This window comes from Perca flavescens, chromosome 4, assembly GCF_004354835.1.
Source record: "Perca flavescens isolate YP-PL-M2 chromosome 4, PFLA_1.0, whole genome shotgun sequence".
In the NCBI taxonomy this organism is placed as follows: domain Eukaryota; kingdom Metazoa; phylum Chordata; class Actinopteri; order Perciformes; family Percidae; genus Perca; species Perca flavescens.
The window spans coordinates 537,199-550,689 of record NC_041334.1 but is presented as its reverse complement, the minus strand read 5'-3'; the positions used below and the strand labels follow the sequence as shown (position 1 = coordinate 550,689).

Below are 13,491 nucleotides of genomic sequence, written 5' to 3'. Positions count from 1 at the left end.
CTCAATTCATCAGCCGCTGTCACACACAAACACACAAAGAAGAAAAACTAGTCCACAATCACAGGATCAACGCTGCTCTGCCTGGATTCAGAATCAGCATAAAAAAAAACTTGTTTTTAAAATGCCATGTGAGTGTGTGTGAGTGTGGGAAGCGTCTTAGTGAAATTAATGTAAAATCAATGTGAGCATTAAAACTAACTAACACACAAACACACAAACACACACACACACACACACACACACACACACACACACACACACAGGGCCCTAGCGTCTAGGACAAAGCCGTGATTCAGAGAAATAAAAAGTGTTTTTCACCATTCATCACTAGAAATGTAACTGTATCAAGCATCTCACTCTCAATAACGTTTTCCACGTTCATATTTAGACGCAACAAATGATATATTCAGCTACAAAAAGCCTGGAAGTCAGACATTAGGACAGAAGTACAAAGGGTCCTAACTTGCACCCGGCGCAGCGCAGCACAAAGCCTGACCCAAGTGTCTTTGCTAGTTTCAGACTGACGCAGTTGTGAAGCTGTGTTCAGGTGCATTCTGGGAGTATTCCTATCTTGTGGCAGCGGGAAGTGATCGCACCATTGACCAACAAAAACCTGGTCAATAACTCAGCATTTCATTGTTATTTTTAACAGAACATTAGTAAAATGCTCCTAGGCTCGTGCACACTATGCTTGTTACACACACAGGGACGCACAGCAGCACACACACATGCAGAAGATTACAAATACAAATATTACGGTGCAAATCCTCCATCATAATAGCAATGCTCCAAGGTCCAAACGTGCCTGGCTTTTAAAGGGAATGGGAGATGATCTCTGATTGGTTGATTGCATGTTATGCCCAAAACACACCTCTGATTAATGAAGACACTAAGAACAACCCTTTAGAACCATGCACCCGGCACACAGACCCTTTTTTCGGCCGTCAAACTAGCAACAGTGGATTTGGACACGCCCTAAACACACCTGCTCCAGGCGCTTCACACCAGGCGCGTAGATCATTAAAATAGGGCCCTTAAACTCTTCACTCTGTAGATTTCTGTCTCTTCATCAGTTCAGCTGGACGTCTCTGTGTCTTTCTGAACCAATCGGAGACCTCTTCAGGACTTTACAGCCCACATATGTAAATTTGTACTCTACCACTCTCTTTTTAAAGTGAAGCAACCTGAAGGTCATGAGATTCGTCTGCATGATGCATAATTAAATAGTCAGAGTTTTGATATTTCTTCTCTTTTCTCTCTGAGAAGCCATGTTTCCATCCACACGTTTTAATGCTAAATGTCTCATGGAAACAGTAAAAATCGACTGAATTTCATGAACGTCGACACAAAGTTTGTACGTCCGATCTCATCGGAGTTTCTCTGAATCGTTAAACACTGATAAAACATATTTAGTTGGGGTCAGTAAAGTGCAGCAACAATATAGATCCAGAGCAGTGTGTGACATCATTGTACGCATGCGCACACACACACACACACACACACACACACACACACACACACACACACACAATTATTTGCCAAATAAATAATGAATTGCGATTACGTTTTAGGTCATTTTATGGTTGTAACCGGCCATAAAACGAAGAAGAAGAAGTTTTAGGTAATCTCTCTGCAGACACGGCAGTGTCAACAAAGACAGATATCAGTGGACCAACGAGGAGACATTTTTAACAGCTGTTTTAGACACGTGCATCTGCATCATCATAGCGATGTTTTAGTGGCGTTGTTGTTGTCTTATTATAACTTAATATGTCGCTGTCAGCTGACACATAAGCACTATTACAGCTTGTGCAATATGAAAAATATTAATCATTTGTAGGTAGACGGCGCAATCCATTTCTCTGAAACCAGAAGATGTATTTCCACTGTGTGTTTTCTCTAAATGTGTCATAACATCAGAGCCAGCTGACTGGAACCAGCGGGTTCCTCACACTCATTAATCTTCATAATGTTTAATAATATATATATATACACACACATAATAACTCGTTAATCTGCGGCTCACTGAGTGACGCTAACCATCCCGGAAAAGGCAGAAAGATAAGAAGAAGTTACAGCACGCAGCGTCCAGCGGGGGGGAATCAATCACTTTCCTGCAGCAGCGTCCGGAGAACACGCTGGAATACTAAACGGGGGGGGATCTTTACAGGAGCTGCAGGCGTGTTTCAGTCTTTATCAGAGAGTCAGCAGCCGCTGATTGGATCAGAGGGGACATCCACTGCATCAAAACAAGCACTCCTCTCTCTGTTTTCACCAATACTGCCTCGCTCTCTTTTGCCAATGGCCTTTACACAAGATAACTAGCCACACACACACACACACACACACACACACACACACACACACACACACACACACACACACACACACACACACACACACACACACACACACACACACACACACACACACACACACACACACGCAAGATAAACTGCTTCAGAAGCCTCTGAGTTGTTATTCAGAAATGTATGACCGTTAGGATGAGTTTATATCTTTATCTGAATCTTCAGCAGAGAAACAAACGGACCGATAAGACATCTACTGCCCACAGACTTCCATTCCCTGCCAAACAAAAACAACGCGGATCAGGTGAATTATGGGTAATAAAGCGTGTCTTACCCCTGTCTGTCTCCGTCCACCAGGATCCGAACCAGGATGCCGGTAACAGCCACCAGGATTGGGTAGTGGTCCACACTCTCCAGACCTGAAACACATTCACATCACACCTCTGTCTATACCCTCATATTCAAAACATGGTTTTCATCTAGAAAGTCAGTTTTGAAACAGTCGAAATTGAGTGTCTAAAAACACACTTTGGGTGTGCGTGCGTGCATGTGTGCGCGTGCATGCGTGTGTGTGTCTTGTGTGTGTGTGTGTGTCTGTGTGCGTGCGTGTGTGTACCTGGCAGTCTCAGGTTGACGACTCGATCAAACAGGTTCTTCTCTGCCGTCACTCTGTTCAACACCTGGTTCAACAGCTGCAGAGGAACACACACACACACAGCTGTTAGCCGTTAGCTTAGCTTCAGCAGAGAAACGTCTCCGCTGCCCAGGACGTCCCGTCTCTGATTTACCTGAGCGAGGCGTCGGAGCAGCAGCTCTGCAGACGGACGGGTCCAGTCCAGGAAGATCTCAGGAACCAGAGTCACCGTCATCTCCAGAACTCTCAGCAGACTGACGGACAGGTCGAAGCATGTCGCGCACACCTGGACAAACACACACACACACACACACACACACGTATATATAAAATTTAATTTATAGATATTATATCTCTATGTTTTAGAGTGTAAAAAAAAGCACCAATAAAGCAGGGTTATTAAAGGTCCCATGACATGGTGCTCTTTGGATGCTTTTATATAGACCTTAGTGGTCCTCTAATACTGTATCTGAAGTCTCTTTTATATAGACCTTAGTGGTACCCTAATACTGTATCTGAAGTCTCTTTTATATAGACCTTAGTGGTCCTCTAATACTGTATCTGAAGTCTCTTTTATATAGACCTTAGTGGTCCCCTAATACTGTATCTGAAGTCTCTTTTATATAGACCTTAGTGGTCCTCTAATACTGTATCTGAAGTCTCTTTTATATAGACCTTAGTGGTCCCCTAATACTGTATCTGAAGTCTCTTTTATATAGACCTTAGTGGTCCCTAATACTGTATCTGAAGTCTCTTTTATATAGACCTTAGTGGTCCCCTAATACTGTATCTGAAGTCTCTTTTTTATATAGACCTTAGTGGTCCCCTAATACTGTATCTGAAGTCTCTTTTATATAGACCTTAGTGGTCCCTAATACTGTATCTGAAGTCTCTTTTATAAAGACCTTAGTGGTCCTCTAATACTGTATCTGAAGTCTCTTTTATATAGACCTTAGTGGTCCTCTAATACTGTATCTGAAGTCTCTTTTATATAGACCTTAGTGGTCCCCTAATACTGTATCTGAAGTCTCTTTTATATAGACCTTAGTGGTCCTCTAATACTGTATCTGAAGTCTCTTTTATATAGACCTTAGTGGTCCCCTAATACTGTATCTGAAGTCTCTTTTATATAGACCTTAGTGGTCCTCTAATACTGTATCTGAAGTCTCTTTTATATAGACCTTAGTGGTCCCCTAATACTGTATCTGAAGTCTCTTTTATATAGACCTTAGTGGTCCCCTAATACTGTATCTGAAGTCTCTTTTATATAGACCTTAGTGGTCCCCTAATACTGTATCTGAAGTCTCTTTTATATAGACCTTAGTGGTCCCCTAATACTGTATCTGAAGTCTCTTTTATAAAGACCTTAGTGGTCCCCTAATACTGTATCTGAAGTCTCTTTTATATAGACCTTAGTGGTCCTCTAATACTGTATCTGAAGTCTCTTTTATATAGACCTTAGTGGTCCCCTAATACTGTATCTGAAGTCTCTTTTATATAGACCTTAGTGGTCCCCTAATACTGTATCTGAAGTCTCTTTTATATAGACCTTAGTGGTCCCCTAATACTGTATCTGAAGTCTCTTTTATATAGACCTTAGTGGTCCCCTAATACTGTATCTGAAGTCTCTTTTATATAGACCTTAGTGGTCCCCTAATACTGTATCTGAAGTCTCTTTTATATAGACCTTAGTGGTCCCCTAATACTGTATCTGAAGTCTCTTTTATATAGACCTTAGTGGTCCTCTAATACTGTATCTGAAGTCTCTTTTATATAGACCTTAGTGGTCCCCTAATACTGTATCTGAAGTCTCTTTTATATAGACCTTAGTGGTCCCCTAATACTGTATCTGAAGTCTCTTTTATATAGACCTTAGTGGTCCCCTAATACTGTATCTGAAGTCTCTTTTATATAGACCTTAGTGGTCCACTAATACTGTATCTGAAGTCTCTTTTATATAGACCTTAGTGGTCCCCTAATACTGTATCTGAAGTCTCTTTTATATAGACCTTAGTGGTCCACTAATACTGTATCTGAAGTCTCTTTTATATAGACCTTAGTGGTCCCCTAATACTGTATCTGAAGTCTCTTTTATATAGACCTTAGTGGTCCTCTAATACTGTATCTGAAGTCTCTTTTATATAGACCTTAGTGGTCCCCTAATACTATATCTGAAGTCTCTTTTATATAGACCTTAGTGGTCCCCTAATACTGTATCTGAAGTCTCTTTTATATAGACCTTAGTGGTCCCCTAATACTGTATCTGAAGTCTCTTTTATATAGACCTTAGTGGTCCCCTAATACTGTATCTGAAGTCTCTTTTATATAGACCTTAGTGGTCCCCTAATACTGTATCTGAAGTCTCTTTTATATAGACCTTAGTGGTCCCCGAATACTGTATCTATAAGTCTCTTTTATATAGACCTTAGTGGTCCCCTAATACTGTATCTGAAGTCTCTTTTATATAGGCCTTAGTGGTCCCCGAATACTGTATCTATAAGTCTCTTTTATATAGACCTTAGTGGTCCCCTAATACTGTATCTGAAGTCTCTTTAATATAGACCTTAGTGGTCCCCTAATACTGTATCTATAAGTCTCTTTTATATAGACCTTAGTGGTCCCCTAATACTGGATCTGAAGTCTCTTTTATATAGACCTTAGTGGTCCCCTAATACTGGATCTGAAGTCTCTTTTATATAGACCTTAGTGGTCCCCTAATACTGGATCTGAAGTCTCTTTCCCAGTGCCTTGGTGCAGAATTACAGCCACTAGGGCCAGTCCCACAATGAGCTTTCCTTAGGATGTGCAATTTCTATGTCTGTAGCTATAAATGCTATTGAGGAGGAGAGAGGGGGGGCAAGGCGGAGGGTGGGGGTGTGGACTTGACCAACTGCCACTTTGCTTGTTTGAAAGCCATGATGTCTTTCTCTCTCTCTCTCATGGGTGGGCCAAATTCTCTGGGCGGGCAAAGCAGAGAAAGGGGAGGTAACCTTTCTCCTTATGGCCTCACCAGATTGGTCCATCTGAGCTTTCATTTTCTCAAAGGCAGAGCAGGATACCCAGGACTCGGTTTACACCTATCACCATTTCTAGCCACTGGGGGACCGCATATTAACCTAACATATTATTACCTCTGCCCGTCCAACCACCTGCCCCCTGGATCCTATCCCTTCTCACCTTCTCCAGTCCATTGCTCCTGACCTCCTTCCTTTCCTCACTCATCTCATTAACATCTCCTTGTCAACTGGCTGTTTCCCCGATGCCCTCAAGGAGGCAAGAGTGACCCCACTACTCAAAAAACCTACACTCGACTCCTCTGATGTAAATAACTATAGACCCGTCTCCCTTCTTCCATTTCTATCTAAGACTCTTGAGCGTGCCATTCATAATCAACTCTCTACCTATCTCCACCAGAACAACCTTCTCGATCCCCACCAGTCTGGCTTCAAGGCTGGTCACTCAAGAGAAACCGCCCTCCTTGCGGTCACTGAGCAGCTTCACATCGTTAAAACAACCTCTCTCTCTTTCATCATCATCCTTCTGGACCTTTCTTCTGCCTTTGACACAGTCAACCACCAGATCCTCATTTTGACACTCCAGGATCTGGGTGTTTCAGGCTCTGCGCTCTCATTGCTCACATCTTACCTGGCAGACCGAACCTACCGGGTAACTTGGAGAGGATCTAGCTCAGATCCTTGCCCACTCAAAACTGGGGTTCCTCAGGGATCAGTCCTGGGTCCCCTCCTCTTTTCTCTGTACACCAACTCTCTCGGGTCTGTCATTCAGTCGCACTGCTTTTCTCATCACAGCTACGCAGATGACACCCAACTAATTCTCTCCTTTCCTGAGTCTGAAACTCAAGTAGCGGCACGTATCTCGGCCTGTCTGACTGACATCTCATCTTGGATGTCCACTAACCATCTGAAACTCAACCTTGACAAGACTGAGCTCCTTTTCCTTCCAGGGAAGGGCTCTCCTACCCAGGACCTGACTATAACAATCAACAACTCTGTGGAAGTCCCCACCCAGACTGCTAGAAACCTGGGTGTGACACTTGACGACCAACTCTCCTTCACTGCTAACATCGCTGCAACTACCCAATCGTGCAGATACATGCTGCATAACATCAGAAGGATACGTCCCCTTCTAACACAGAAGGAGGCTCAGGTTCTGGTTCAGGCTCTAGTCATCTCACGTCTAGACTACTGCAACTCCCTCCTGATTGGCCTGCCTGCATGTGCCATCCGACCCCTGCAGCTCATTCAGAACGCAGCAGCTCGACTTGTCTTCAACCTCCCCAAGTTCTCTCACACTACACCGCTCCTCCGCTCTCTTCACTGGTTACCAGTGGCTGCCCGCATCCGCTTCAAGACACTAGTACTTACATACAGTACACTAGTACTTACATACAGTACACTAGTACTTACATACAGGGCCACGAGCGGATCAGCACCAGCTTACATCCAGGACATGGTCAAACCATATACCCCAACCCGCTCACTTCGCTCTGCATCAGCCAAACTGCTTGCTGCCCCCTCACAGCGAGGGAGAACTAATCACTCAACGAAATCCCAACTGTTCACTGTCCTGACATCAGGATGGCCGAAAGCCTACACATCTTCCGACGAAGGCTAAAAACACATCTCTTCCGACTAAACCTCGGATAATAAAAAAAAAATAATAATAATAATAATATGTCTCTTTGTAGCTTTGCTTATTTAAAGCTAACGTACTTGCACTTACTACTTGTTGTCTAGAGTTTGAACCTTCACAGTTGAAAGCAGTTAATGGTAAGTCGCTTTGGATAAAAGCGTCAACTAAATGACATGTAATGTAATGTAATTAATGTTAAAAAAACTCAAAGTGATATTTTCATGCCATGGGACCTTTAATAAAGTTTGTGTGATCACCTTCAGCTGACGAGTGTCCACAAAGTTCCTCTCTGGACGCTCTGCAGCCTGCTGGATCTGAGACAGGAGGAGAGGAAAGATTTACGATTTAATAATACGTACAGTACATATATGAGAACATAAGAAACAAGTGTCAAAAAAAGTACCAAAAAAATGTCAAAGTGTTTTAAAAAAGGGTCAAAAGTGTGGCCAGGTTGGCTCAGTTGGTAGAGCAGGCGCACATAGATAGAAGTTTACTCCTCGACGCAGCGGCCGCAGGTTTGACTCCGACCTGCGGCCCTTTGCTGCATGTCATTCCCCTTCTCTCTCCCCTTTCATGTCTTCATTTGTCCTCTGGAATTAAAGGCCTAAAATGCCCCCAAAAAATAATCTTAAAAAAAAAGGGGGGGGTCAAAAGATCATTTTAAAATGTGCTAAAAAGCGCCATTAAAGCATTTAAAAAAGGGCGCTGAGGTGAGTTCTGCAACTGTTATTTTAAACTCCAGTATATAGTAGATTTAAACATGTGAACATAATAAACATATGAGAACATAACGCAGGATGCTGTAACCTGTTAATATGTTCTCTTCTTATGTTTAACATACTAAGTACATAACATAATAAAGATGATTGATGTCCCTGACCTCCTGGATCATGCCGATGAACTCGGAGAAAGCCCAGTTCAGTTGGTTCAGGACACTGTTGAGGAACGAGGCAGCCATGTCTTTATCCACACTCAGCAGTTCCGCCATGTGTCTCTGCAGCAGCAGGGACGGACACGGCTCTGCACCAATCAGAGGACAGGAGACAGGTCAACAACTGCACCAATCAGAGGACAGGAGACAGGTCAACAACTGCACCAATCAGAGGACAGGAGACAGGTCAACAAATACAGTCCATCACAACTGTATTAACAACAAGGACAGAAATTAAATCTGTCGAAAACGTAAAAAAAGCATTGTGTTGAAAATATAAAAAGCATCCAAAAAAGTGTCATAAAAGCATGAAAAAACGTCATAAAAAAACGTTTTTAAAAAAACTTGTCAAAGAACAATCGGCAACTTTTTTTAATAAGTTTCAAAACTAATTTTAAAACAAGTGTAAAAAAGTCACGGACACGGCTCTGACAGAGGACAGGGAGAGAGGTGAACAAACTGACCAATCAGAGGACAGGAGACAGGTGAACAAACAGACCAATCAGAGGACAGGAGACAGGTGAACAAACAGACCAATCAGAGGACAGGAGGTGTAGCTTGCTAGCTACAAGTTTGTTGTTTCCTGAAATCAACAGATGGTGGATATCAGGCAGTTACCGTGGAAATGTACTTCCATTGATCCGGACTATCTGAGAGGTAAAATGGCCGTTTTTGTCAAAGGAGTCTGGTGTGTTTACAGAGAGCGATGTGTTGCTGTGGACGGGGGAAGAACTAAACAGATTTAATTTAGACACCTAAAAGCATCTATATCAGTTTAAGTGTAAGCCTGCTGTCAGTCACTTTATTCATTTTTTTGTCGCCTTAACAACTTTTGAAGCTTTTATTTCCATCCTTTTCCCTTGCTGTCTGACAGGTCTTTACCATGGGGAACTGAAGCGGTTATCTCTGCGCTCTTCAAAGCCACCAGACTCCTTTGACAAAAACATCATTTTCTGGTTTGAGGTGACCTTTAAAATATTCCCTGTTATTAATATGAAATAAAGGGTGAAAGGAGAGTTGAGAGGATTAACGGGAGCAGAGAGACGGACACAAAGAGAAGGACAGAGAGAAGGAGAAGAGGAAGACAGACGGGAGACTCTCCGTTGGGAGATGAGTGTTCATCAACTCTAATAATCCCTGTGTTTTCTCCTCTCTGCCTCCCACAAGGATCTGATCTGAAACACTTTATTATCCTGCAGACACACACACAGAGGTCACACTCACAACTACACATCTTACTGTCTTTATACTTCTACCCCGTCCACGTTTCAGAGGGAAACACTGACACATTTGTCACTTTTTGCCTCTTTTTACTAGTCTTTTGCTGCCGTTTTCAACATTTTTGTCAATTTTTTCGACGTCGCTTTTTCGACTTCAATGTAAAAAAAATCTGCGTTTTTGTCCCTTTTGTTTTGAGTTGAAAGCTCTCCGGTGGGAGATGAGTGTTCATCAAGTCTAATAATGTCTAATAATCCCTGTGTTTTCCTCTCTGCCTCCCCCTTCATTTTTCCTGCAGATACACACACAGAGGTCACACTCACCACTACACATCTTAATATCTATCTGCCAGCTGGAGCTTTATGACATTAGAACTAGTAATACAGAACATGGTATTGGATGATACTCGCTTCGTAGCCAAACCTTATTCCACAGCGCTGTGGAGATAGAGTTGGACATGAGAGACTAGTTAACCCCTAATATACAGGAGGGGGGGGAGGCAGACAGAAACTTTGGGAACAACCGAACAGAAATGGGAGCAATGGAAAAAGAAAACTTACTTTGGAAACTAGCAATGGACAGATCTCCTGAAAGGCATGCAGATGTATAAAGAAAACATGCAGATAAATAAAGAAAACATGCAGATATATAAAGAAAACATGCAAATAAAGAAAACATGCAGATAAATAAAGAAAACATGCAGATAAATAAAGAAAACATGCAAATAAAAAAAGAAAGCATGCAGATAAATAAAGAAAACATGCAGATAAATAAAGAAAACATGCAGATATATAAAGAAAACATGCAGATAAATAAAGAAAACATGCAGATAAAAGATAAATGAAGAAAACACACAGCTGCTGTGGTTTTACTTTTTAAAATGATGGTCAGAAAACAACAAAGACTCTCTGCTGCTTCCTAAAATAAAATGATGGTGTTCGTCTCTTCAAACACACACACACACACACACACACACACACACACACACAGAGACACACAGACACACACACACACACACACACACACACACAGACACACACACACACACACACACACACAAAGAGACACACACACACACACACACACACACACACACACACACACACACACACACACACACACACACACACACACACACACACACACACACACACACACACACACACACACACACACACACACACACACACACACACACACACACACACACAGTTAATTGAAGCTGTAAATCAACCGGAGATGTAGTAAAAATAAACCCGGAGGAGAGAGGTAGTCATGGCCTCGATTTATTTATGGAAATCCATGAAAGGAAACAAGAATCGGACGTGAACCGGGAACATAAACTCAAAATCAAAACACTGACAGAAGGGATGTAGACACAGAGAAGTCTGAGGGGTCGTTAGAACATGATTCAGAATAACTGTGCTTGTACATAATCTTCCCTCTCACAGACACATATGAAACCAAAGTCATTCACATACACAACTGAAAAACTTACAAAACAACTAATCGTTTCATGCTTACATACTGAAATGCTTTCAAACAAAGAAGCATTTCACTTGTGTGTGTTAAGGCCAATGTATGCTTCTGAGTTAAAGCGACTCCGTGGGTAAGCACGTAGGTACTGACCCTACGTGGAGATACTTACCCTACGCCGTGGGTACGTGGAGATAGAGACCCTACGCCGTGGGTACGTGGAGATAGAGACCCTACGCCATGGGTACGTGGAGATAGAGACCCTACGTCGTGGGTACGTGGAGATACTGACCCTACGCCGTGGGTACGTGGAGATACAGACCCTACGCCGTGGGTAAGTGGAGATAGAGACCCTACGCCGTGGGTACGTGGAGATACAGACCATGGGTAAGTGGAGATGGGCCGTGGGTGGAGATACAGACCCTACGCCGTGGGTAAGTGGAGATAGAGACCCTACGCCGTGGGTACGTGGAGATACAGACCCTACGCCGTGGGTAAGTGGAGATAGAGACCCTACGCCGTGGGTACGTGGAGATAGAGACCCTACGCCGTGGGTACGTGGAGATACAGACCCTACGCCGTGGGTAAGTGGAGATAGAGACCCTACGCCGTGGGTACGTGGAGATACAGACCCTACGCCGTGGGTAAGTGGAGATACAGACCCTACGCCCGTGGGGTGCGTGGAGATAGAGACCCTACGCCCGTGGTGCGTGGGATACAGTGCGTGGAGATAGATACAGACCCTACGCCGTGGGTAAGTGGAGATAGAGACCCTACGCCGTGGAGATACAGACCCTACGCCGTGGGTAAGTGGAGATAGAGACCCTACGCCGTGGGTACGTGGAGATACAGACCATACGCCGTGGGTACGTGGAGATACAGACCATGGGAATACAGACCCCGTGGGTGCGTGGAGATACAGACCCTACGCCCGTGGGTACGTGGCCGCCGGGTGCGTGGAGATAGAGACCCTACGCCGTGGGTACGTGGAGATACAGACCATACGCCGTGGGTACGTGGAGATACAGACCCTACGCCGTGGGTACGTGGGATACAGACCCTGGAGATAGAGATACAGACCCTGTGGGTGCGTGGAGACAGACCCTGGGTAAGTGGAGACAGAGACCCTACGCCGTGGGTAAGTGGAGATAGAGACCCTCACGTGGGAGTACAGGTGGGCGTGGAGATAGAGACCCTACGCCATGGGTACGTGGAGATAGAGACCCTACGCCGTGGGTACGTGGAGATAGAGACCCTACGCCGTGGGTACGTGGAGATACAGACCCCACGCCCGTGGTGGGTACGCCGTGGGTGGAGATAGAGACCCTACGCGTGGGTGCGTGGAGATACAGACCCCGTGGGTACGCGGGAGACACAGGAGATACAGACCATACGCGTGGGTAAGTGGGTCACGGAGATGGGTGCGTGGAGATACAGACCCACGCCGTGGGTACGTGGAGATACAGCGTGGACACACACAGACCATACCGTGGGTGCGTGGAGATACAGACCCTACGCCACAGTGGGTAAGTGGAGATAGAGACCCCACGCCGTGGGTGCGTGGAGATACAGACCTCACCCGTGGGTAAGTGGAGATAGAGACCCCACGCCCACACGTGGAGATAGAGACCCTACGCCGTGGGTACATGGAGATAGAGACCCTACGCCGTGGGTACGTGGAGATAGACTGAAAACGCCCGTGGGTGCGTGGAGATAGAGACCTTACGCCGTGGGTACATGGAGATACTGACCCTACGCCGTGGGTACGTGGAGATACAGACCCTACGCCGTGGGTACGTGGAGATAGAGACCTTACGCCGTGGGTACGTGGAGATAGAGACCCTACGCCGTGGGTACATGGAGATAGAGACCCCAGGCCGTGGGTACGTGGAGATACAGACCATACGCCATGGGTACAAGGAGATACAGACCCTACGCCCGTGGGTATGTGGAGATAGAGACCGTGGGTGGGTGCGTGGAGATACAGACCCTACGCTAGTCGTGGGTGGAGATACAGACCCCTCGCCCGTGGGTGAGTGCGTGGAGATACAGACCCTCGCCCGTGGAGTGCGTGGAGATACTGACCCTACGCCGTGGGTACGTGGAGATAGAGACCCCTACGCCGTGGCCAGTGGAGATACAGACCCTACACGCCGTGGGAGACCCTCGCCGTGGAGACGTGGAGATACAGACCCCTCGCCGTGGAGTGCGTGGAGATAGAGACCCTACGCCGTGGGTGGTGGAGATACAGAGACCCGTGGGTGCGTGGA

The 13,491-nt window shown here is 44.9% G+C and overlaps 1 protein-coding gene across 4 annotated transcripts in view; it reads right to left on the bottom strand.

Moving 5' to 3' along the window:
• The window catches only part of rnf123 (ring finger protein 123), a 145,525-nt gene that overhangs the window by 72,205 nt on the left and 59,829 nt on the right, over positions 1-13,491 (bottom strand). For all 4 annotated transcript variants that reach the window (XM_028575990.1, XM_028575988.1, XM_028575989.1 and 1 more), the window contains 5 exons: positions 8,477-8,616; positions 7,854-7,910; positions 3,098-3,229; positions 2,926-3,001; positions 2,644-2,728 (listed from right to left, as the gene is read on the bottom strand). In XM_028575990.1, the coding sequence (XP_028431791.1) occupies positions 2,644-2,728; positions 2,926-3,001; positions 3,098-3,229; positions 7,854-7,910; positions 8,477-8,616 (490 nt within the window). The remainder of the gene's footprint in view (positions 1-2,643; positions 2,729-2,925; positions 3,002-3,097; positions 3,230-7,853; positions 7,911-8,476; positions 8,617-13,491) is intronic.